At 43.0% G+C, this 27387-nt stretch overlaps 1 protein-coding gene across 2 annotated transcripts in view; it reads right to left on the bottom strand.

Annotated features, from left to right (window-relative positions):
* The window catches only part of BMPER (BMP binding endothelial regulator), a 245941-nt gene that overhangs the window by 200336 nt on the left and 18218 nt on the right, over nucleotides 1–27387 (bottom strand). For both annotated transcript variants that reach the window (XM_050783275.1, XM_050783276.1), the window contains exon 3: nucleotides 12960–13059. In XM_050783275.1, coding sequence (XP_050639232.1) covers nucleotides 12960–13059 — 100 coding nt within the window. The remainder of the gene's footprint in view (nucleotides 1–12959; nucleotides 13060–27387) is intronic.

Below are 27387 nucleotides of genomic sequence, written 5' to 3'. Positions count from 1 at the left end.
AAACGGATGCGCCAGAAGTCCACAGCAAGCCTTAGAAATCTAATCTTCTAACTTAAAGGCAACCACAAACTCGCCCCTTAAACTGCCTTCCAAAAGTCTACAAAATCTAAAAGACAAAGCCCAGGAATAAAAGGGTTGAGACAAATTTGACAAGGAAAGCTGATTTCTGTTTCAAGTTTCCTTACTAATTTTAACAACAAAAACAGCTTTTTGTGAAGTATGATTTTAATGTTAACAAGGTCCTTTTAAACAAATAGGGTCATTTTTATTGAAATGCCAGAATAACCTGGTTTATATTATGGGTAACCAATCTATGAATTGTAACATTTTATACATCTTTTTTTGGTTACAGAAAAAGAGCAGGGGAAAGAAATCCCTCTTGTTTTTTTGTCTTGTTTCTTTCTTGTCTTGAAAAACATATTAACAACCTCCACTCAAATTTCTGGGGCCAGGTGGATAAAATTATTTAAACTTCATAGGTTAATTTATCTATGCAGGCATTCCAGAATCTAACAACTTTCATCAAGAAGCACGTGAGAAATTCTCTTAAGTGCAATATCATGGAAAAAATGTGACACTGGAAGTGAATAACTCAATAGTGGGGAGGGAATGCAATCTCCAAAGATGTTTTAAGTGACAGTTTAGAGTCTCAGCATTAAATTAGCTAAGAGTAAAGCTAGAGACTTCTATTTTGTTAGAAATGACACACACACACACACACACACACACACACACAAAGAAATGCAACATGCATGCAGAGAGAGAGTATGCAGAGGCTGGCTCTGGAAGGATCCCCAAGAACCTGGTACAAAGACTGTCTCCAGGACAAAGTCGCTGGGGTCAAGAGTGGGAGGGAAACTTACTTTTACTATAGATATTTTGGGTGTTTTTAAGTGTGTAATTGCATGACCTATTTAAGATATTGTATGCAGCCAAGCACACACATACACGCACAAGAGCAAAGCTCATCTCAATTGTCTCACTGGAACACTGCTGCAGTAATAAGCAGTCATGAGTACTAGTGAGGGAAAAAATAATTAAGTTGAGCGTTCCCAGATAAAGGACAATTAGTAAGAAAAGCCACTGGTTCCTAAGCTACATGTTGTCAGTCACCTCCAAAAGCCTCTCTGCCCACATACTTTCTTTGAAATTGTTGGTCCACCCAGACTATAATCAGTCCTGGAGGGAGAAAGGGGCTGTGCCCGGGTGAAGAACTGCCGAGTTCATTTTTTTCTCTCTCTCTCTCACTCTCTCTCTCTCTCTCTCTCTCTCATTTACCTCTAGAGCCATCACAACTCATCTCTCCTCTTTCCTGCTTATCTCACAGGCAGTATGATACTTTATTAGTCCATTCCCACATTATTATAAAGAAACACCTACGACTGGGTAGTTTATAAAGAAAAGAGTTTAATTCGCTTACAGTTCCTCTGGCTGTACAGAAGGCATGGCTGGGAAGGTCTTAGGAAACTTACAATCATGGCGGAAGGCAAAGGGGAAGCAGGCACCATCTTCACATGGCCAGTAGGAGACAGAGCAAAGGAAGAAGTGCCACACACTTTGAAACAACCAGATCTCGTGAGAACTCACTCACTATCATGAGAACAGTAAGCGGGAAACCCACCTTCATGATCCAGTCACCTCCCACCAGGTGCCTCCTCCAACATTGAAGATCATAATTCAACATAAGATTTGGGTGGGGACACAGAGCCAAACCATATTATATGCCAAGTAAGAAGAATGGGACAGTGGGAGTCAGAAGACCCCCTCTGCCTCTGAGCAATTGTACAATCTCTGTCATCATGTAAGTTTTCCCGTCTGCTAAATCAGAAGAGTAATCACCACCACTTCAGGGCTAAATACAACTCTGTCTATGAAAGCCTAAGATTGGAGCATTGTCTTCTCTTCCAAAGTATTCTCTAAACCTCTTTCACAGTATAGTTTACATAATTGACAGACCTTTCAGAGAAAGGCAACTCATTTCTTATTTGGGAGGCAAAACCTGGGGCAAAGAGTATCCAGGTTGATTAGATATAATAACTACCAGAGAATTTGGCCATGTCCAAAAGAAAGGAAAGCAGAGGTTGAGGAAAGAACTACTCTTTTGTTTGGGCAGCAGACAATCCATGGTTATGATTGCCAAAATAAGTTTGGTTAAAAGTAAGCAACCAGATGGGCACATGGCTAACTCAATGTTTCCATCTTAAAACATTTCAACAATAAAACAACTCACTCTGTCAACACAGAAAGTGTGATTATTTTCATATAAGAGTTTTTTTAAATGTTTATTTCTATATATGGTTAGTAGCTGGTTCCCTCCAAAAAAACCACATAGCAATATTCTGAAAGGCATGATCATCTTCCAGGTCATTCTCGAAGCAGCACTGAGAAGAGGTCCCTTATTCATGACCTTGTACTATATAAAAGGCAATCTATAATTAATAATGCTTAATCTATTACCTCTATTACCATTATTCATGGTCCCCCTTTACATTGGTCAGTATTGGTCTATAGAAATGAGCTCAATTCTCTTAAATTTCACAATGCATGTTTTGCTCTTTAATTCTTATTTATCAGAACCTAGGGTAGTTGACCTCATTTTGGAAATCAATGTGCAAATATTTATATTTTGCCTTTTTCTTTTCATGAGACATCATAGGATTTTAAAAATCAAATATAAAAGTTAAACTATTAAAAAATGCAACCTGTGGGATCATAACCCATAGAAAAACAAGACAAAACACAGAAAAATCAAAGACAAGAAAAGGTTATGGAAAATAAACCCCCCTTGACAAATGAAAGACTTTTTTTTTTCAATCCTTCATCAAACTCTTGTGGACAATTAATATTTCAAGCTCTATATGAAGAAAGAAGATGGAATTTGACCTATAAATATCTGAAACACACCTTATTCATTTATGATCTACTAATAACAAACATATATTCAGATAACAAGCACATTATTGTTCATGAAAGAACCCCACATTAAAGGGTGATTTTCAGTCCAAGTAAATACAGAAAAGCTGCCAAAACCATCTGTTTGACTCCCGATGATCTCATTTGTTTTCATCAAACAATATCGAGTTTTTTCAAATTAGATTAATCTTCTGCCCAGTTGTTAGGCTATTTGGATAAAAATGCATAACTATTATTAGCATAAAAATAATCTCAAAAGCACACTGAAATACTTGCCTGAGAGAAATTAGTTATATTTACTTACTTTTTTGTTTTAAAGAATATTCTGGCTTCATAAAAGCTAAGGACAATTTGGTAAGCAGCACTATTCTATAAATACCTGGCCCGTGGATTCATAAATAATGCTAAATTAATGAATGAATGGAATATATGAGCAATGCAATTAAAGAAAACAGGAACACAAATGCATGCACACACAAAACCTTTCTAAGTGTGCGTTTGAACTATGACTTTTCACATTGCTATCCTTAAGCAGATGTTCTCTCCTACCATTGCCTTTTTAAAATCAGCATTTTTTCCAGAGGAAAATAAGTAAAAGTCATGATAGGATTCTGATATATTTTTGTGTGACCCCTCTACTCCTCCTCAAACAATCAACAAACAAACAAAAACTTATCACAGATTTGTTTTAAATCAGATTTGTTTAATTCAAGGAAGCCTAGAAACTGGTACCTTCACAAGTTTCCCAGGTGATTTCGAGTGGCAGGCAATGACTAAGACCTATGTCTTGCCTTTGTGTGTGCCAGAACCTTCACCCGGGAGCCTTCTGCAGAGCAGCCCTTTTTGAATGTGATTACCTTTCACTTGTTCATATAAACACATTGCTTTTCTGGAAAGCCTTCCCAGGCACATCCCTGATTCCGTGCCTGCTAGCTATCCTCCTTCCCTTCTGATACGGTTTGGCTGTGTTCCTATCCAAATCTTATCTTGAATTGTAATGCCCATAATCCTCACATGTCATGGGAGGGACCCAGTGGGACGTAATTGAATCATGGGGGTGGTTTCCCCCATGCTGTTCTCATGATAGTAAGTTCTCACAAGACCTGATGGTTTTATAAGTGTCTGGCATTTCCCCTGCTGGCTCTCATTCTCTCTCCTACTGCCCTGTGAAGAGGTGCTTTCTGCCATGATTGTAAGTTTCCTGAGGCCTCCCTAGCCATGTTGTCAACTAAACCTCTTTTCTTATAAGATACCCAGTCTTGGGTATTTCCTTATAGCAATGTGGGAATGGACTAAAACGCCTTCCCTCTGCACTCAGGCATGCTTTCCCTAGAGAACTTTCCAACCAGATGGTACTTCTCTGTGTCCCCTTAATGAAGCAAGCTCCTTGAGGATATGGTCACCCTCTGCTTGATCCTGGGTCACTAATGCCTTGGAAATGAATGACTGAACTTCTCCAGGCCCTCATTTTCCTATAAAATAAGATAGAAATCATATCACTGTTGTGATGACTTAGTGGTAAGCATAAACCAGCTAACTTGGTATCTAGCAATGGGGAACATAAGTCCTTCTGGTACTTCCATGAAGATAACAGATGGAGGTAAAGGTCTTAAAATCAACCAGATAATTACACCTCACAATCTGCAGCGCTTCAACAATACTACATGGACAGGCGGATGGCTGCCACAGTTTTCATGAGCCTCAGGATGAGAGCTCTTGGTAGACAAAAGCAGTAACACTGGTCAGGCACGGTGGCTCCCAGCATTTTGGGAAGCCGAGGTGGGTGGATCACCTAAGATCAGGAGTTCAAGACCAGCCTGGCCAACATGGCGAAACCCTGTCTCTACTAAAAATACAAAAAAAATTAGCCTGCTTGGTGGCGGGCACCTATAATCCCAGCTGTTTGGGAGGCTGAGGCAAGAGAATCACTTGAACCCAGGAGTCGAAGGTTGCAGTGAGCCAAGATTGCACCACTGCACTCCAACATAGGTGACAGAGTGGGACTCTGTCTCAAAAAAAAAAAAAAAAAAAAAAAAAACGGCCGGGTGCAGTGGCTCACGCCTGTAATCCCAGCACTTTGGGAGGCCGAGGCAGGCAGTCAGGAGATCAAGACCATCCTGGCTAATGCGGTGAAACCCCGTCTCTACTAAAAATACAAAAAATAAGCTGGGGCGTGTTGGCTGGCGCCTGTAGTCCAGCTACTCGGGAGGCTGAGGCAGGAGAATGGCATGAACCCAGGAGGTGGAGCTTGCAGTGAGCCGAGATCGCGCCACTGCACTCCAGCCTGGGCGACAGAGTGAGACTCCATCTCAAAAAAAAAAAAAAAAAAGAATAAAAACAGTAACACTTTCTATCACACTAGAAGGTGATCAACATATAAAATTATGTTTTCCTGCAGGAACAATGTCATCTCTGAGGAGCTGTATTCTTTTTTTTTTTTTTGAGATGGAGTCTGGCTCTGTCACCCAGGCTGGAGTGCAGTGGCGCGATCTCGGCTCACTGCAAGCTCCGCCTCCCGGGTTCCCGCCATTCTCCTGCCTCAGCCTCCCAAGTAGCTGGGACTAGGCGCCGCCACCACACCCGGCTAGTTTTTTTTTGTATTTTTAGTAGAGACGGGGTTTCACCGTTTTAGCCAGGATGGTCTCGATTTCCTGACCTTGTGATCCGCCCGCCTCGGCCTCCCAAAGTGCTGGGATTACAGGCGTGAGCCACCGCGCCCGGCCGAGGAACTGTATTCTGATCAGCATCCTGGCCTTAAAGAATAGGAACTACCCGTGAAGACCCATCAAGAATAGGTATAGTAGTAAAGACCAACTTACAATACATATAAACTTCTGTAATTATTTAAAGGAATAAAATGGCATTCCACATAATTATAAATAACTATGCACATTAATTACAGAAGTAGCTCACACAGATAAAGTACACATAGAATAAACTATAAATAGAACCTTAACTATAGAGTAATTTGAGGAATTTTAAATAAACCAAATTTCTTAAGAGACTAACCAAGAAAAAAATGAGATGATAACATGCCTTCTTCTCTCATACTTTCCCTGTATTAGAAGTTTCAAAACTAACAAAAATAATAATAATTTCTGAGCTATTTCAAAAGTTTCTAATGCAGAATATGTTTTATGATTAGGATGACAAAAATGATAACAATAATATTTCTCATTGAGAAAATCATTCTTAGGCTGGGCACTGTGGCTCATACCTGTAATCCCAGCACTTTGGGAGGCCAATGCAGGAGGATCACTTGAGGCCAGGAGTTGGAAATGAGCCTGGCCAACACAGTGAAACCTCATCTCTACTAAAAATACAAAAAAAAAAAAAATGCCAGGCATTGTGGCACACACCTGTAATCCCAGCTACTTGGGAGACTGAGGCATGAGAATCACTTGGACCCAGGAGACAGAGGTTGCAGTGAGCCGAGATCACACTACTGCACTCCAGCCTGGGTGACAGAGAGAGACCTGTCTCAAAAATAATAATAATTAATTAATTTAAAAATAAATAAAAATAGAAGAAAAAAATCATTCTTCAAAATAAGAGGCCAGTAAAACATTCCCCACATTTTTCATCTGGCCTATATTCTAAATTTAGTCCATTCTATCACTGAAGTTCTGCAATACTGGACCAAATTCTGCGATAACACTACCATTTAAGTGTTAACTTATTGACAACTGTCAGTGCTTTCTACACTTTATTGTAGAAAACACAACAGCAATTGATGGCGCTCAGTTAGGCTCTTTAAACAGAGCTTGATACCACTTCTCACCAAACCACCAAAAGGGAGAGGAACATATCCCCAGTAATATGGGGAAATCCAGAGCAGGAGAGAACTGGGTCAGGAGTGTGAATGTGCGGTCTGAAGTGGGGGAATTCGCTAGATGGAATGGAAATCAGGGAAGGCAAGGATATCCAAACAGGTCTAAATTTTGCCACGTGTGATGCCAGCTTTCCCTCCTAAAGTCTATCATCTTTTATGGAGAAAGGGCTTAAAAACTCTCAGGGAAGAGGGAAAGAGAATAGCCTTGTCTTTTTTGGAGCCGTTTAGTAAAAATGTCCATCGTAGTTTGACACATGCACACCTTTTCTCTCAACCCTGTGATTTCTAGGTCTCTGTCCTTAAGGAACAGACACACATGGGCCTGACAGGAATGACAAGCTGGTTCCCTGCAGCTTTGCAAAAACTCAAAATCTAAATGGCTATCAATAGGGAGGTGTTAGATGAATTACTCTGTATCTATACTATGAAATCCATACAAGAATTGAAAAAGCATGAACTGGCCTGGGAAAGTTCCTAAGTCACATTGCTGTTGATTTTTGGGTTTTTTGTTCTTTTGTTTGGGTTTTTTTTTTTTTTTTTTTTCTGGCCAAAGCAAACTGCAAAAGACCATTTCTTTCCAGTTATGTAAAACTAAGAGTACGCAGACAAAATTACATATACACGTAATAAACTGAAAAAGGTCCGGAAAACACACAATAAATCGATAACAGTTGTTATTTCTGAGCAAAGTGGGTTTCACAGGCTCAAAAAGAACTTCTTTCTCCTTTCTTGTTTAACTTTTTTAGTACAATAATATATTAATGTAGTGTTTAATTAAATTTAAAACTAAACATAATTGTGCCGAGGAAGGAAAGGAGAATGAGAGAGAAGTCAGAAGGGAAAAAGAAAAGAAAGTTCCAACAAATCGTGGGAGGACGTGAGCCAGTTCTTGGGGTTCAAGTCCCCCCACTCCCATTTACTTACACAATCAAAGAACTGGGAAAGACTTCCGATAAGCATTCCCCAGCACTTCAACATCAGAGTGATGTTTTCTTGGTCATTATCTGCTGTTTTCCTTTATTTCTTTTTTAATCATTCTAGTGATTTTCAAAATAGGAAAAGCGCAAAGGGTCAAAGAGAAAACATGGTCTCCCACTACAAAAGGTAAAGAGATTTTTCATGCCTACATGGTCTTAAGCTTGATTTTTCTCAAGAATGTTGACCATGACAGGTAATGACTATCAGCCTCTAAAAGCTGTGGGATATGGTTCTCATTTCTCCATTAGGAAGGCCGACCCTCTCTCTTTTTTTCCGTTGTTTGTCCTGTAGCTGTGGTCCTCAAGCCTGTCTGCATAAGGGTCTCAGTGGAAACTTAAAAATACTACAGTCAGGGGCCCAGGCTGGGTGCTGCTGATACAGCAGGCCTGCAAGCCTAATGGTGAGACCACCTGGGTCTGTCTCCCATCTCTGTCACTTACTAGCTCTGTGACATTGGGAAAGTCACTAAGGCTCTCAGTGTCACCATTTTTCCATCTATAAAATGGGGCTGACCTTGTGAGGATTCAGTGCCTGCCTCTAAGTAAGTACCACCAGGAGTACTACCTGCTGCTGTTTTGATGAAGAGGATGATCATTTTGCTGACCTGGCAAGCCCCAGGAATCTGCATTCTAACTGCTGCTTCTATGATCCATTACATTTTGAGAAACACTGTTTATACACATTCCCTCAGGTAAAAGGAAGAACAAACAGGAAACAACATTCAAGGGTAACTTGCAGCATCTAGTAAGCTTTCACTATTGGTCATCCACTAACAATACTAGATTTCACCTTCCCATATGCTTGCCGATAGAGCCACGCCCTGCACCCGTTCTGCCTGGCACCCACTGCACTATGTTAGGTACAAGCTGTGTGCACCTCCTCAAGAGGCCTGACCACACAGCCTGGTGAGCAGCTTTAAAAACTGCAAAAGGTAGTACCTCTGAATGCAGATACCGTTCAAAATACGGAGAATTCAGTCTATCAGCACTCCCGTTACAATGTGTTAAATCAAGGGTGCCCAACCCTGGGCCACGAACTCCTACTGGTCTGTAGCTTGTAAGGAACTGAGCCACACAGCAGGAGGTGAGAAGAGGGCAAATGAACGAAGCTTCATCTGTATTTACAGCTGCTCCCCATCACTCACATTACCGCCTGAGCTCTGCCTTCCGTCAGATCAGCTGCAGCATTAGATTCTCATGAAGTACAACCCCTACTGTGAACTGCACATGCGAGTCATCTAAGTGTGCACTCTATGAGAATCTAAAGTCTGATGATCTGTCACTGTCTCCCATCACCCCTAGATAGGACCATCTACTTACAAGAAAACAAGCTCAGGGCTCTCAGTGATTCCACATTATGGCGAGTTAGATAATTATATTACACATGACAATATAATAATAATAGAAATAAAGTGTGAAATAAATGTAATGCATTTGAATCATCCCCAAACCATCCCCCCACCCCAGTCCATGGAAAAATGGTCTTCCATGAAACAGGTGCCTGCGCCAAAAAGGTTGGGAACCACTGTATTAAATGATCTGATAAACAAGTCTCCATTTCTTTGCTAAGGAGACTCCATTGCGTATTACGTTACATATATATAACATAAACATATATTTATTTATATTAAAATTATTATATTTTTATTTCTAACATACATAAATTATATTATATATAAATATATAATATAAATTATATAATATATAAATTATATTCAAATATGTAATATATAAATTATATTATATACAAATATATATTATATATAAAGTATATTATATATAATATATTATAAATATATAATATAAATTATATTATATATAAATTATATTATATAGAGTATATTAAATTATATATAAATATATAATATATATAAATTCATGGACCCTGAGGCAATCATGCCTAGACATGATTTAGTTATAAAGTATTATCAGCAAACTTCTGCATTACTATGATTCCTCGCTAAACCACTCTCATTGAGCAAGAACAGTCAAAAGCTTCAGCATGAGCATGCAGGCTCTTGTTAGAGGACTTATCAGAAATGCAGCTGCTACTGCTGTCTCAGAATTTCTGCTACCCACTTATTTGTTGTTGTTTTCCCCTATATGAATGCAGAATGCAAAAGAGTTACGGAGAAGTTTACTGGGATTCCTTGGGAGGCCAAACCCAGGTTGGGTTAACACTCAGATCTGAGGGGCCTTGGGAATGTCCTCCCAAGGGTCTCCCTCCAGTCCTTATTCCTTTACTACACAAGGCTCTTTGGTTTTAGCTTCTTGCCTTTATTCACATTCCAAGCTAAAACCCAAGGTACAACCTAACTGCCCAAAGATATGGTCAGAAATGACCAAATGAACTTTGGTACACTCTTACAACAGAATCTTATGCATCTATTAAGGATAATACGTCCAAATAACAGAGATGTTATGCCCTAATGTTTAAGTAGGAAAAAATATAAATAATCCAATATGAGTAGTAAAATATCAATCCTGTAAATACTTTTACATGGGAAAATACGGAAATAAATAAATGATAACAATTGTTATTTCTGGATGGTGAGATTATATTTTTTTCCCGCTTTTCCACAGTTTAGACTATTTTTTGAGGCTTCTCCTATAAGCATAAGTTGCAATTCCAAAAAAAAAAAAAAAAAAAAAACTTCACCAAAATACTGGGAGTCTCCAGTATTTAAGAGTGAACAGGACTGTGTCCCTTAAAACCCTTGAGACAAGCACTGTATTATGAGGTAGAAAGAGAGAAAACAAAGGGTGCATATTAACATCCACTCTAAGGCCCCTGAAAAGTCAGACTCACTGTATTAGTTCATTTTCACACTGCTGCATAGAACTGCCCAAGACTGGGTAATTTTTAAAGGAAAGAGGTTTAATTGACTCATAGCTCAGCATGGCTGGAGAGGCCTCAGGAAACTTACAATCATGGCAAAAGGTGAAGGGGAAGCAAGGTACCTGCTTAACAAGGTGGCAGGAAGGAGAAGTGCCAAGCAAAGGGGGAAAAGCCCCTTATAAAACCATCAGGTCTTGTGAACGGCATGAGAACAGCATAGGGGAAAACCACCCCCATGATTCAATTACCTCCACCTGGTCTCCTCCCTTGACATATGGGGATTACGGGGATTACAATTCAAGAAGAGATTTGGGTGGGGACACAAAGCCAAACCCTATCACCCATTCAGAAGTCCCTCTCATGAAGGTCCACCTTAGGGCAGGGCAGGATTCTTGACCCCCCCCCCAAATGCCTTGGAATTTCCATCAGAAAGAGAACTCAGGACACTGTACTCGCTGGCCTATCCTTGGGTCCAGTTTGGTTAGAAGAGGCTTATCATCTTAAGCTCAAAAAGAATGTTCAGGAAATGTGTTTGTCTTGGGTATCTCTTTCCTTTGAAATATTAAGATATGACGAGGAAAGGGTGGTGATAAAGGAACTGGCAGGTCAAGAAGGAAAGAAGGCTACACACTACAGCATGAAAAAGCTCCCCTCTGCAAGACCAATCGTGGAGAAGCAAACCGAAAGCCTGTCAAGCATGCGAAGGGCACCAGTTATACTTCCATTACCTGAGAGATGTTGACATGCAGTACGGTGAATGCATCTTTCCATGTTAGTCCCTCCAACACAATTGTCCTCATTCTTTGTTTTTTGTTTTTGTTTTTTGAGATGGAGTCTTGCTTTGTCACCCAGACTGGAGTGCAGTGGTGCAATCTTGGCACACTGGAACCTCTGCCTCCTGCATTCAAGTGATTCTCCTGCTTCAGCCTCCCCAGTAGCTGGGATTACAGGCACCCACCACCACCCCTGGCTTTTATATTTTTAGTAGGGATGGGGTTTCATCATGTTGGCCAGGCTGGTCTTGAACTCCTGACCTAAAGTAATCTGCCTACCTCAGCCTCCCAAAGTGCTGAGATTACAGGTATGAGTCACCATGCCCAACCTGCTGTCCTCACTTAACAAATGAGGTGATGAGATCAAGAGAGGATCCATGTCTCCCCCTGCTCACATGGAAATGTGGTGGATGAGTTTCCCGAGGCTTAAGACAATAGGCATTGATTGTCTCACAGTTCTGGAGACCATAAGTCTAAGATCAAGGTGTCGGCAGGGCATGCTCCCTCCGAAGGCACTTGGGAAGAATCACTCCTTGCCGTTGCTAGACCCTGGCGGCCCTGGGTGATCCTAGGCTGGTGGCAGCATCACGCCAGCTTCTGCCACTCTTTGTGCATCACATTGGATTTGGGGCCACCCAAATTCAGTATGACTTCATCTTAATTAACTATACCTGCAAAGGGCCTAGTTCCAAACAAGGTCACATTCTGAGCTTCCACGTAGACGTGAAATTTGGGAAACATTCTGCCAGCCAGTACACTTGGATTGGGACTCGGCAGGGTGACTCCAGAGCCCACACCCGAACACTGGGCTAATGCTGCCTCCTGCGTGGCCCCACACTGTGAAGCCCTGTTGACGTATAGACGGTGTGAAATCCCCAGGGAGCTGACGATCTACATGAAACCGCAGAGAGGGAAAATCACACCACTGCGGTATCCATGTGGGCTTCTGGACGCCATGGAAATCTAAAGGGGATCGTGGCAGATAAGGGCTGGGCACCTTGAGCACAGGCAGCACCCGGACAGGTTGGGAAAAAGACCCACACTAAGGCCACAAGAGAGGTGAGAGCAGGAACAGCACATTCCTGACGGAGCATGGGGCTGGAGGGCGATGGAAAATGAGGCTGGATTAAGGAGACGTTAGAGATGCTTCCAAGACAGGCGGAGAGACTTAGATCTAATTTGGAAGGAAAGGAAAATTTTAATGAGGACCAAAATGATAAAATACAGGCATAAAGACTTCTCCAGGAGAGGTGGGCAGGGTGAGTGTGGAGCCTGGAAAAACTGAGTGTTGAAACTTGTTGACAAAATATGCTCATGTGCGTGTGTACAAATATGCAGGGGCATGGTGGTTGCCTCTTCGCTACAACATTTTAACAACCTGCCTTAGAAAATAAACCAAATATGCAGATGCTCACATACTTTCATCCCTCCTCCAGGAGAGTCCCCTTCCTCCCAGCCCCAGACACACACATACACACAAACACACACACGCACACACACCCTACTTCTCCTCCCCACCCATGTGCACCCCAGCCAAGAACTGAGTGAAAAGAAAGGTGAGAGAAAGAGAAATAAAAATGCCTGAAGCAGCAGCCAGGAGAGAAGATGGCCAAGACATCAATCACCTTTGCACTGTTCACAACAGGTTCCCCTCTGCTTGACGGCCAGGGCACAGTCTCGGGACAGCACGGGGCACTTCTCTCTCTTACATGTCACTTCCTTGTTCTAGGCAAAAAGAGACACGAGACATTTGAAATAAATATCAAACAGAATTCCCCAAATCCTAACACACCACGGAGGTTTTCACAGCCCCCCTCTTATCTTGCCTTCACTTGGCAAGAAAACGCTGTGAGAGCAAATAGGATTTTGCTGTCTCTGAAACAGAAACGCCCATCCAGGAACACAGATCAGAGTCAGATGAGAGGAGATGAAAAGTTCCTTCTTTAAAAAGCCAGCTTCACCTAGATAACCAATTGCCAAGGGAGAAGTTCTCTCCCGCTCCTTCAGATTCTAAGGTTTCTTTTTAGTACACACTGCAGAAAAGATAATATTTGTGTAAACTATATTTTGCCTGTTGGGCTACCTGGGCCAGGACTGCATTGTGAGAACAAAAATATTTTCACATGGCCGTCCAACAATCCTTAATAGTAGAGTGCATTAAAATGCAGCAATCTAAAGTTCCAACTCAAATAATGACAAAGTTGAGTATTGGATCGGCTTGGTAAAAGAAAAAATAATATTCTCCATGCCAAGCAGAGACACGGACGTCAGTGCTTTATAGCTGTGGGACAGCTGCGTTATATTAGCACTTATGCTAATGAACGTGTGGTGAACATTTGCATCTTTGGTTTTTTCCTGAAAGGTTAGCTGTTAAAATGTTTTAAAGAAGATACAAACGTGATGGATATGCCTGTTTATATATGGATTGTATGCACCTGAACCAAAAATACTGTCTCAAAGAATTCAACAAAATGTGAGATTTACCAAGTGGCGACCACATGCTAGGTGCCGTGGCTTTCATTCTCACTAAAATTCTGTGAGGTCAGTATCATTATCCCCATTTTGCAAACAAGAAAACTGCTGCTCAGAGAAGGCAGCTGACTTTTCCAAGATTACCCAGCTTTCCAGTGGGAGGGATGGAACTCGAGATGAAGACATAAATGTGTGCACACTATGCCCTTCCCTGGATGACAGCAAGCACTACCAGTGCCTCATTTGGGGGCAGGTTGGAGAGGAGCAACTGGCCGGCTCTGCTCACCTTGAAGTGAACCTAGAACTCTCTTTGAATATGTATTAATAAAGAAGAAATCCAAACTCAGCCCTGACAACAAATTTGAGAAGATTCTCAGGTGTACCCAGTACGCCTCCATGTCACGAGACTAAGAAGATCTCACCATTTCTTGCTCAGAACCAAGGAGACACATGCGAGCCTGCAGGAGTGTGTGTGTGCATGTGCATATGCATAAGTGCCTGCGAGCTTGTGTGTGTGTACGTGTGTGTTTGCGTGCGTGTGTGTGTGTGTGTGTGTCTGTGTTGGAGTTTGGGAACCCAAGCAAAGCTCATGCACCACAGTCCAACCCCAAGGCAGTTCCAAAATAAAACGTGTCACCTTCTATGCTGCCCTGAAATTTCCTGGGAGTTCCAGAGCGTAAGATGCTCCCAGGGTCTAATTCTAAAATAAATCCAGGTTGCCATCCCCTCTCCTTTCAAAGATGAGAACGTCTGTGAGTGTCAGAACCCCACTCCCTCCGACTCACAGTCCCAACTGCCTGAGAGTGAGTTCTACGGGGGAGGATTGGGCCTTGCCTTGCCCGCAGCTGTTTCCACATCAGTCCTGTTATTACCCTGCCCTCGTGGCTTTTGCAAGGGGAACTGAGGCATAGAAATAATGAGCCACAACCGGCGTTGCTCAAACTTGTCCGCTGAATGGCACACATAGAAAACGATGCTCATTTCAGCTAAGGAACGCTGGGATGAATGTGGTGAATGTTCCTGAAACTGTCCCAGGACTTGTCCAACACCCAGAGAAAGGACATCAATCCACAGCCACCTGCACCCCACACCTGCAGGGGCTGCTGCTGCTGCTTTGTTTTCTCATTTACTGGTTGTCCTTATGATGGGAGGGTGACCTGAGTCATCCAGTCTCTCTCTCTCTCTCTCTCTCTCTCTCTCTCTCTCTCTCTTTCTCTCTTTCCTTTTTTGGGATCTGTTATATGGTACATGCTCTCAAGGGACTGACCTCATTTACTCCTAAAATCCTGTGAGACAGTGACCCTCATCCTTAGCTGCACATTAGAACCCCCTGTGGGATTCTTAACAAAGACTGCCGTGGTTTCCCACCCCCTGCAGCTCAGATCTGGTTAATCTAAGGACCAGGCATGGGTATTTGTTCAAGCTCCCAGGTAATTCCAGTGTTCAGCTAGGGCTGAGAACCACTGCTGTCAGGGGAGAGTATTTCTGTGGCTGCCGGGGCTGAGCCGGGATACGGAGCTGTCCACAGTCCCTTTGTGAACAGCAGACCTATAATCTGAAGCCAAGCATGCTGGCCCCACGCTCCCCAGAACTCCTTCCCTCACCCCCTCTTCTCCATGACAATGGTGGCATCAAGGCTAACTCTAAGGCACGGCCCTTAGATTGATTTTTATAATTTTTGCTTAAACTACAAAGGTCAAACAATGTTATGGTCACCCTTCAAATTAAAGAGACATTTTTTTAAAAAAATTACTAATCTCCCCCAACTCCCACCAAAGTCATCCAGGATAACCACCAGGTATGTATGCTGCTCGGCGTTGTCGACAGAGACTTTGTTTTGAAAAGCGTAGTTCTTGCAAGCTATATTTTATCCCGACTCTCCTACCCCAGGAAAATTGTGAAAGAAACTTCATTAACAGAGCTTCTGCTACCAGGACTTTATGGCTTTATGCATTCAGCAAACCTGGCTGCAGCCTTAGCCAAGGGCCACTCCCAAGCGCATCTCCTTTCTGAAGGGAAGAATCTTCAGATACAGACAGTTCAAAGCTCTTGGGGCAGTCAAAGTGAAGACACAATCTGGGATCTGATAAATAGGAAGGCACACACTCACTTAAATATAGGAACTCTTTGCTGACTTAGAAACCTGGGAGCCAGTCAAAATCCATAACAGGATCCCAAGATTCATAATAAATAGCTTGTAATTACAGTCCAGCACAAAAGTTATTCCAACCAGATGGTTTGTAGATTCACATCTGGCTTTTTTTTTTTTTTTTTTTTTTTTTTTGGTACACACACATAGAACAAGTCTAAACCTTAGCTGTAGATTTAGTGGGATTTTCCCCCTCTTATTCCACTGGGAGTTTTTAAATATTCTATCAACGGTCACATTGGTACGGAACTGCCATATCTGATCACTGCCCTGGTGTCTGATTGGTGTGAATGTGGAGTATGTCTTTGGAATCCCAGGCCTTCCAAGAAGAAAACTTAAAAGCTCAGGGAATTGCTGGTGAGAGCCTGATTCCTCCATTTCCTTAATTGAGTCCAGCAGCTACAGAGTAAATTCAAACACAGGTTAATTAAGACCACTCCATTCGCTTTCCCAATTTTGCCAAGAGACAAAAACACTTGTCCTCGAGCCAGTAACTCTGGTGAGAAGTGACACACGCAAAGCCATGCCTTCAGGACTGCCTCACCCCTGGGCTGCCTCATCCCCACATGCACTACGTGTCACCACTGTGACTCGAGGTCAGGGCTCATTCCGTTCACATCTTCATTCAAGAAACATTTTCTAATACGGGTTCACACTTACTGAACTCGTTCTCTGCGTGTTCAGGCTCTGTGCTAAGAATCTTACGTGCATTTTTTTCACCAAAAATTCCTCATGATGGCCATCTTACAGAGGAGGGATCAAGGTTAGGAAATTTGCCCAGGGTCACCCAAGAGACAGATCTGGAATACAAATAGAGGTCTGTCATTTAAATGCCACACTTTGCTACTTCCCAGGCATTCAGGATGCAGAAGAGAACAAAATAATGTTCCTGCCCTCAGGCTGCAGGGGAGATTGGTACCTTCCTGGTGGCTCCAGACAGGAACTGTCTTAACTAGAGCAGAGCAACTCCAGGGGCCTGTGTCATGGCCAACCACGGGAAGGTTTGCAGACACCAGCTGTTTGCTGGTAACAAAGAAAGTTGTTCCAATTTGGATAGCAACAGGGATGAGACTATCATGCCTCTGAAAGCCAGACTGGCATCCTCAAACACTTTTCCCCAAATCCCAGCTTGGGTTTGAGTCTCTCCGAATCTAAACAAGAGAAATGGTGGCAAAAATACACTCAAGGAAAAGGTCGGAATACTCTTAAAAAAAAAAAAAAAAAAAAAACCCTAACCAATGAATAAGAGCAATAAACCCCACCGCATCTTTCATTCTCAGTCTCCCGTGAGTCCCTCTTTCTAAGGTTGCCAGCCAGCGGTCTACCTGTTGTCAAAAGTGTCTGTCTGCATTACTGCCTCCTTTAAGGAAGATAGTTAACCGATTCTCTAACATTGATCAAATACATCAAAACCCAAAACGTAGCCTCTGGAGGCACATTAAATGAAGTGCCAACATGAAAAACTAAAAGGGGGGCATAGGGAGTAAAACATTTTTTAAAAATCAACATGACTGGCAACAAAGCTCTATAAGGATGTGAGCCAAACCACAGCTCCTGCCGCAAGCCAAGTTCAAACAGGATTCCGGCAGTCAGCTTGCTGTGTCTGAGATCTGCCACGAGATGGCAGCACAGAGTGCCCGGTCTCAGGAATTGCAGCCCTGAGACCGCCAGCGCCGCCTTGGGAGTATTTCCCAGTGTCTGGTGGGGAGGGACATGAACTTTCGCATGATCATAGGGCGGAGGTGTAGAGAGAAGATAGCAGAGCACCGCCGTGAAACGTTCCTGTGTGCTTTCCTCGACCAGAAAAACACGCTTTTGAGATGCTTCTGTTCTATTCCAAGCCCCAATGTCTTGAACGTATTTTTTTTTCAAAGATTCTTCCAGAACCAATCCTATTATGGAATACGAAAAGTATTCTTTGACCTTTCATTTATAATAAAAAATAATCAAAATCTGAAGAGGAAAATACAGCAGCTAGTATGATGAGGGTAGTGGAGGGAGACGTGTCTGCTGGCAGATCCTTTATTTTTAGACTATGAAACACCATCACAAATCTCTCGAAATAAGAGTGCAAATGAAAAGACCTCGTGCCTGCCTGCTGATCGTCCATTTGGTCAGCCATGCTGTGAAGGTGGCAGATCCACACAAGACCCTTCCCCTAGATGATGGCATTATTTTCCCTCCATCCCTGTCTCTGATGACAGCAAAGCCTGCCTGGGAAGCAAACAGCTGTCATTTGGCAAACTAGCAAATTCAAAGTGACAGATCCTTTTTCAGGAAACCAAGAAGGCTGTGAGGTTGTGGTATTTTTTTCTGCCCGAGTGAACAATACTCAATATGTCAATGAAGCACATGGGCCAGGAAGCGGCAGAGTCCCGTTATTCCATCGTGGTAGTCTTTTTTGGGGAAAAGCTTACAGATTTTGCTACCTTCAAGAATTCTCCACCAAAATACAAATATCCCTGGGGATAGACCCACATTCATCCCAAATAGCCAATTTCTTGGGATAGATGCCCCACCCTGGCGACTCTGAGAGGAAAAGTTGCTTAGCAATGGAGGCTTCAAAGCTGAAAAACAAAGCCTTGGCACACGTATCACTATACTCAGTGCTGAGGGAGAGAGGCAGAAATCATGCAGCAAGGTTCCTAGTCTCCAGAAACCTACAAGCTCTTGGGGAAAACAAGACAACAGACATCAGCAGATCACACAAACACTACGGTGTGACTTCTGGCACAGTGAGAAGCACGAAAGAGAACTTCACCTTGATTCAAAAGCCATCATCGTTGCTGAGCACAAATAGGACACTTTGATGCTTACTCAAATTTTTATTATCAGAGAACTTACACAATGGTGTTCCATGTGGAGAGTCTCAAGATGGCTCAAATAGGAATTTGTTGTTAGGAATATGGATGTCTTGTTTCAAGTGTCCCAAGGAGGAGGGAGCAGGGGAAGCTGATCCCACATCAGCGTGTATATTCTCATTGGAATTTCTAGTCTCTCTATGTATGAAGTCAAAGAGATCAACTTCCCTTGAAGTATCCCCATTGTAACCCAATTCCAGATCTCAAAGAGCCAAAGGAAAATTTTTAGCACTTTTGAACACAGGTCACGATTTCTCCCAGGCAATATTATACCACTTCTCATAAACAGAAGAATAATACTTCAGGTTTACATAGCACTTTCTTCTAAATCTCTGTAGACATTATTTCATTAATCCTCACAGGTTTATTAAGATTTGCAGATGGAGAAATGGCACACAATGAGGCTGTCTCAGATCCCTCAAAGAGGCAGCTAGCAGTGAACCCAGGAACAGAACCCAATTCCCAGCCTGGCTTATGGGACCAGCTGGGAAGGTTAGTTTGTAAGGCGCACAGCACTAAAATGTGCAGGAGTGTCATATCCAAATTAGGTTAGCTCCAATAAGCTGTTGAGATTTTAGAAATAGACTAGTATGTAAGTTAAGCTAGTCTGCAGATTTTCTGGACAGGCCACCTGGTACGAGGTAACCTATGAAAGGTGCCATGGAAGGAAGGGATTACCCAGGACTTGGGCAAGCAGACCAGACTTAAAGCCTTCAAGGTTCTAGAATGAAGAGATGGAAACAAAAGCTGAAAAAAGAAGTGTGTTGGCAGCAACCAAAGACCCAAAGGGGCCAGATTTCATTGCTTTTCTTTGAGACAGGGTCTTGCTCCATCACCCAGGTTGGAATGCAGTGGCACAATCATGGCTCACTGCAGCCTCAACTTCCCAAAGTCAAACGATCTCCCATCTCAGCCTCCAGAAGTAGCTGGGACTACAGGAATGCAACACCACTCCTGGCTAATTTATTTTTATTTTTATTTATTTGTAGAGACAAGGCCTCACTATGTTTCCCAGTCTGGTCTCAAACTCCTGGGTTCAAGCGATCCTCCACCTCAGCCTCCCAAAGTGCTGGGATTATAGCTGTGAGCCACTGCACCCAGTGAGATTTCACTGTTTATCAGCAGTTCTGATCATTGGAAATGGTAAAATGAAGTGATGACCTCTCTAGAACATTCGGTCAGGGGAAATCCTGAGCAAGTGAGCATGAACTCACAGAGGAGAGAATGCAAGCTTGTACCTGCTCCAGCCTGTCCCCTTTGGACAAAATCTGTTCTCAGTCTCTCGGAAAATAATAATGGAGCATGGGTAGGGGGGCCCTGAGATAGCCCAGTGGTTGCCAATGGCAGTATTAAAATTGATTGATAATTTATTACTTTAATTAAGCTTTTGCTTGTTCATTCTTCATTACTGATAGTAAAATTGACTTCCTTATAACTCTTACATAGAAATATCTGGAAGAAAAAAATAAAAGGCAGTTTGGTCAGCCACAAACCGTAAGTGTACAAGTCCAAGGCTCTGGGTCATGTCTCTCAACTCAACAGAACTTGGGAAAAAAATAGAAAGAAAACATGAAGAAATCCATTTCTAAGATGAAGAACATGAAGCTGAAAGGGAAAAGGACCCAAACTCCCCAGATGAAATAAGTGGTTTCCCCCAAGACTTCTTTCCCAACTGAGTTTAGTCCAAGAGATGGGAGGTGTCAACTGTAGCCTTTGCACAATATACCTCACGCCTTTAACATAAAGCGGCATTTCCAGACCTTTCTGCAACCCCAACCTCCACTGCTTTTGCAAATCCCTTCCATAGTCAGGGCCACAAACAAAGCTGATCCATCTCTAACCAAACAATGAAGTAACATACTGTTTTCCAGGCAGGTTGCTGAACTATTAAGAAGAATAACACCTGACATTTATAGAAAATCTATTATATGCCCCTCCATGCTGAATATGTTTTGTGTATTTTGTCATTTAACCCTTGCAAACAAGCCTGAAGAAGGTACTGATTTACCTCCCACCCCATCTTACAGGTAAGTAAACTGAGGCACGGAGAGGTTAAATGGCTCACCCAGGTTTACATAGCTGGCCAGGGCAGAGATTCAAACCCAGGACTCTGATATCAAATCCTATGATTTCATCACTATGCTATACAGCTTCATTTAGAGGCTAAGTGAGCCACCTTCCCCTTGCAGCTAAGAATTTAAATGTTTGCCTTTGTTAAGCACCCCATTCTCAGACCTTTATAAACCTTGGTGCTTTACGGTTGCATTTTGAACACACAAGTAAAAATAGTGCCTTTTAGGAAAGACAGATTAAGTCTCTGACTTAAAAACTCAAAACAAGTCCCAGTCTCTGAGTGCCTGGTCCTTTGCAAGGCTGACCAAAACCTGGACCCGAACCTGCCCAGTTCTCTCATTTCTTCTTTGATTTGAGCAGAAGGGTGTACTCTCCTGGGAGACTTGCAGCATCTCACGGCCGTAATTTTGGAGACTTAATGTTAAACTGTCTTGCAAGAACATCACGCAATTCATTGCGCTCCATCTGGGAGTGTTATTCTTTTTCCCTCCCGTCTAGGCTCAACGAGTCTTTACCCCAGAGACCCAGGCCCTGGCAAAACCGCCTCCTCCAGCCCAGCTCACAGTGCAAACCCCGAACAAAGCTGCCCTTGAAGCCCAGCCATTTAAAAAGATTTTATGAAGCCCACTGGGGCCCCCCGATTATTTTGCAACAAGTCATATCCCATGAAGAAATTCACTTCTCTGCAACACAAAACAGAGGGAGATTAAAGAAAAAGGCAGGGGGGTGGAGGAAAGAAGTAAGACCCCCTGCGGTTCTGTCTGGCCAGAATCGTGTCTTTTAGTACCCATATCCCCTACAAAGACGATGTTCTGATGATATATGGCCCTAATACATCACTAAATGACAGTGTTCTCCTGATCCCATACCTTGAAAATATGACACGTGCCAGCAGAGGCAATGGGGGATTAATAAGGAGGCCCTTTTGATATTTATGTTACCTAACATTTCCATTTTTTTAATGGGTTTTAGTTTGTTGGAGGGATTGTTTTGGGTCCTATTCTGTTTAAGGGTTTAGGTCTGGCTCTTTTTTTTTTTTTTTTTTTTTTGGCTTTTTCAAGAAACTCACAGAACAAAGAAACACAGTCCATTAGAGTGTCCCGGCTGCTCAAGTAGAAGTCTGATTTAAAACAGGGCAGTGTCAAACGGCTCCTCATTCTGTTTAATCATATTTTGAAATAGAACCAAAACATTAGGGATGGCAGAACACAAAAAAACAACCACCAAATAAAAATAGTAGCCCAAAAGAGAGTAGCACTGCCTGCTTTTTATTTAGACTGCACGTCGTATAAGCAAAGGGTCTGCTGGCAACAGCACATTCGTGTAACAGGAATGGAGGGAACACACAGAGCCAGGGATCGAGCCCCACGGGCCCTGCCACAGACGCAGCTCTGCCACCGTGCTCAGTTCCCAAGAGCAAACCAAAAAACCAACAGGGAGGTGGCATCTCACTCTGCCAGGTGTGTGAACCGAGAGGGATCATGGTGGCGTCCTGCCTTTGTTTGGCCCAAATGCCTCAGTCAACCCTTCTCTCTTCCTAACAGAAGGGACTCCAACAGCTGGGATGTGGGATGGGGTGGGTGCTGCAGAGAACACTTCCAAAAAACTCCTGGGAAGAATTTGCAGGCCAGGGGTGAGGGAGAAGGAAGCCCTGCAAAGCAGTGCGGCTTTACACGCAGGAGGCCCGGCTGCCTCTTCAACACCTCTGGTTATTTTACACTGCTGGGCGCCCTTCAGCACATGACGAATAATAAATCTGCTTCTTCCTCTGCCCAAAAGGAAAACAGAAAAGAAAGGGGCGATGAAATTCTATGAATACTTTTATACCTTTCTGGTGAGTTCTTTTGAAGTAGGTAGAAGATGACAAACCACATTTTCGGGGTCCAACTCCAAGTACCTATAGGATCCGGGGCTCAGAAGGCATTACTGGGGCTTTCCAGTCCCAGAGGGACAGTGCAGAATCTTCTGGCCAGGTTGGTGGGGGTTTTGGAGAGAGTGGGGAGTGGGAGTAAAGAGTTTAAAAGTGGTAATAAAATTAGGTAACTCCATAGGAAAGCGTGAGACCTGACATTAAAGAAGGTGATAGCTGGAGATATTATTTTGACAGCCCCTTTCTTGACTTACTGCAATATAGGAAGTTGGGCTGTCTGGTATCAAAAGACAGATGACTCAATGGGCCTTTTAAATATGCACAGAAGGCCGGGCGTGGTAGCTCATGCCTGTACTCCCAGCACTTTGGGAGGCCGAGGAAGGCGGATCACAAGGTCAGGAGTTCGAGACCATCCTGGCTAACACGGTGAAACCCCGTCTTTACCAAAAGTACAAAAAATTAGCCGGGCGTGGTGGCAGGTGCCTGTAGTCCCAGCTACTAGGGAGGCTGAAGCAGGAGAATGGCGTGAATCTGGGAGGCGGAGCTTGCAGTGAGCCGAGATGGCGCCACTACACTCCAGCCTGGAAGACAGAGTGAGACTCCGTCTCAAAAAAACAAACAAAAAAAAATTAAATGTGCACAGAAATGACTCTGTCAAGGGTAGAAGAAGAGTGAGCACGTACAAAACACAGAAACCAAATGTCTTAGATTCCCTTGGCAATTGGTGGTGGCAAAACCACTTCTTTGTGAGGCCAGCCCTGGAAGGTTGTCACTCTTGTCACAGCACATGTCTCCTTCCTGGATCACGTACCTACAGTGAACCCACCAGGTCCTCAGGTGTCCCTCATTCCTGTGGGTCAACAACAAGCCACAGAGCCAATGAAACAGATTTTTCATGGATTGCCCCGTGAAAGCCCGCGTGCTGTTAGGAGTTACAAAAATACTTGATGTTGACAAGTAAATGGAGCTGACATCCATGGGAATAGGCAGGGCGGAGGAGCCGCTCACAGCCCATCTGTCATTTTGACAAAGTAACTTTCTGGTCACCAGTGAGACACTCTTAAAGACATCTGCACAATTGACCCCGACCACCGGCAATCACAGAGCCTTTCAAAGGTACCCCAGGGACGAAAAGCCAATCAGCTTTAGAGCTGGATCCTGTAGTCCTCCCTCCGGGTAACAGTAAGAACAGGGTGACACCTCAGTTGCTGGAAAGATCTCTGCTCCCAGGTTGTATTTATATTGGTGCCAACTACAGAGGTTGTCCTGTTAGCCCAAGTAACGTCAGGTAGGGAAGCAAGAGAATAGGAGCTCTCTAGCTGGCTAGAAGTTTGCAGAACTGAATATGTCAGCCTCGGACAGCATCCCCCATATGAAGGCAATTCTGTGAGCTAAGGTTTGTCTGACTCATTCATGAAGGCCATTAGCACTGTGTTCTCTTCACCAAAGCTTTCCCAAGGGTCACATGCAGATGTCAGAAGAACATTGGAGAAGCCACAGATTTATTTCCTTGGTTTAGAATGTAATTTTAATCCACTAGTGTCCATTTGCAAACTCATTAAACCATCAAAGAAAGCCAGATTTGCAAATAATCCCTTTCTGAGATTAAGGTGTTATAAAGAAACGAGAGTGGTCAATTACACACAAAACATTATCAACATAAACGTTGCTGAAGGGATTCACAGCATGTGCCCATTTTTAAAAGGAAAATATCAACCATAATTAGAATCCTTAATCATTAATTTTAACAAGTGTTCCATCAAAAAACAGCTTCCAGAAGCTTTCACATATCTAAAATAAGGCAAAAGTATCTGCAGAAAAACAAACGGCTATTAGAAACATGTGGCATTGGGGCTATAAACTTGGATTTTTCTGCAGGTTAATCACTGCAGATTTCAGATCTATCTGACCAAAAATCCACAAATCTGTTTAACTAATATTTTTGAGCCCCTGCGGCAGGCCAGGCACTATGCCAGGTTTTGATGGGAACAGAAAATATGAATCAGACACATCTTCTGCCCTAGAAGAGCTTACAATCCAAGAGGGAGAGAGACTAAAGCATAAACACAGCACAGGCACCTCCCATGTTGCAACACAAGGGGCAAGAAGTGCCGGTTACCAGCTCAGAGAAGCTCAGAAGTGAGGCGGGAACAGTTAGTTCTGACCAAATTCCACTGCCACAAACTCCTAAAAATCATCCAAAGTCTCTTGGTTCTTTAGACACTACGTGGCCCACTGAAATGAGCCTTTACAAAGTTATGTTATACAATTATCTCACTGAGACAGAATTTGACCTACATCTGTCAGCATTTTGGAACTGACAATTCACAAATGAATCTTCTTCTATGATGACATTCCAGTGCACTCCAAGTGAAGTGTAGCAACCTCACTTGGTATTTTTGAGTAGAACAGTTTGTTTCACATATATCACAGGAAAATAAGGGGTGCTTATCTTGTGCCATGATTTTCTTGCTCTATGAAACTGTAATATTTAACATACTTTGCTAGTCTTTCATCTATGTTTTAGGTAAAATATAAAACATAACATACTGGAATTTAACTTACATTCTAAAACCAATAATTACCACGCTGCCAAGTCCACCATGAGTGGTAATATCTGTTTTTCAAAAACGGTTTTCTATAGGAAAGAATTTTATTCTAGAATGATATTGCTCATTGCACAGTTTGTTATGATAGCATTAGTGCTCATTGGAGACAACTTTTCACCTTTCAGTGGATTTGTTTAGTTTTCGCACCATCAAACATGATACCCACAATAATGTAAGCTACGAAAAGGGCAAGTCATCGTGACAGAAGAAGCAAAGTTTGGAGTAGAAAGAAAAGTTCATCATTTATTTTGGGGAAGAGAAATAGTTAGATCTTCCAATTGCCAAATCAAAAAATTAAACTCAGTGGCACAGATGAATTCGCCCAACAAATATGCTCTGAATGAGCCCAGCATTGTCCCAGGTATGGAGGGTATAAATGAACATGGGAGGGCCGTGTCCTCACAGAACTGACGTTCCAGCAGCAGGATCTCACGGGCACTGCAGAGGGCTCTGAGAAAATGAAGCGGGACAAGGGAACAGAATGACAAGGTGTGAGGCTGTTGGGGACAGTGATCAGAAAAAGACCCTTTAGGCTGGGTGCAGTGGCTCACCCCTGTAATCCCAGCACTTTGGGAGGCAGAGGCAGGTGGATCACCTGAGGTTAGGAGTTCAAGACCAGCCTGGGCAACATGGTGAAACCCCGTCTCTACTGAAAATACAAAAATTAGCTGGTGGCGTGTGCCTGTAATCCCAGCTACTCGGGAGGCTGAGGCAGGAGAATCACTTGAGCCCGGGAGGCAGAGGTTGCAGTGAGTCAAGATTGTGCCATTGCACTCCAGCCTGGATGACAGAGCAAGACTCCGTCTCAAAAAAAAAAAAAAAAAAAAAAAAAAAGGAAAAGACCCTCTAATAAGAAGACATTTACTCCTATACCTCGGTGGAGAATACGTAAATATATTGGATATGTGTGCTCCAGGCACAGGAAAGAACAAAACCCCAGTGGAGAGGGGGTTAGGTATCCTGTAGGAGTGAGGAGGAGCCCAGTGCGCAGCTGGAGCACAGTGAGAGGGGAGGGTGCTTTGTGAGCTGAGGCCAAGATAGCGTCTGGAGCCGCACCGTGCAGGTCTGTGTAGGCCATGGTTACTCTTCAAACTGGATTCTGGGTGAGATGAGAAGCCACGGGAAGATTTTGCTCAAGTAAGTCAAATAATTTGTATACTTTCAAATGGTCACTGCTTGATAACATATTGTCCGAAGTCAACAGCAGTAACAGGTAGTTAGAAATAATCCAACATATTTTCAAGACTATACTGACAAGAGCTGCTAATGAATTGAACCTGGGATGCAAGAGAAAGAGGAATCCAGGACCCCATGGTTGATGGATGGCCTAAAAAATGGATCCATGCAGCTGATGTCACTGGCTGGAACAAACTAAGTTTAAGGAGTGGTGACAAAGGAGAGCTCATTCAGGCCATTTTCAGTTTGAGATGCCTACTCAACATCCACGTGGAGACACCAGGTAGACATGTGGACAGATGCAGCTGGACTGGAGGTGGGATGTGGGAACATAAATGTGGAAACTATCAGCATACCGGTGGTTTTGGGCCGTGGATCGGTATAAAATTGCTTAGGGTATGAATATAAACAGAGAAAACGTCTTGGCTGAATCCTGGGACCCTCCAATATTTAAAGTTTGAAAAGATAAGGAAGATCCACCAAAAAGAAAAATAAGCCAATAAAACAGAATTCTTATAAGTCCATCACACAAACGCTGAGAGAGCGCCGTATGTATGAGTCCTTACCCACGAAGACACACAAATGTGTGCATAGACAACTGTAAGTTACCCTGGCTGTGATCATTACATTAATTCAGTGACCACCAGAGGTCACCTTCGATCAGCACCTGCCACTCTGCCAGGTGTTTTAGCAACCAAGATACCCCAGGATGGGAGGGTTGCTACCCACTATTTGAGGCTCACAAGAGAGGCTGCCTAGACCACTGCTGCCCACTCCTTACTCCCACTACTACTAATTATCACACCTGCCAACCTGCATCTCAGAGGAAAACTGATTTGATTT

This window comes from Macaca thibetana, chromosome 3, assembly GCF_024542745.1.
Source record: "Macaca thibetana thibetana isolate TM-01 chromosome 3, ASM2454274v1, whole genome shotgun sequence".
In the NCBI taxonomy this organism is placed as follows: Eukaryota; Metazoa; Chordata; class Mammalia; order Primates; family Cercopithecidae; genus Macaca; species Macaca thibetana.
This window is presented reverse-complemented; position numbering and strand designations above follow the sequence as displayed.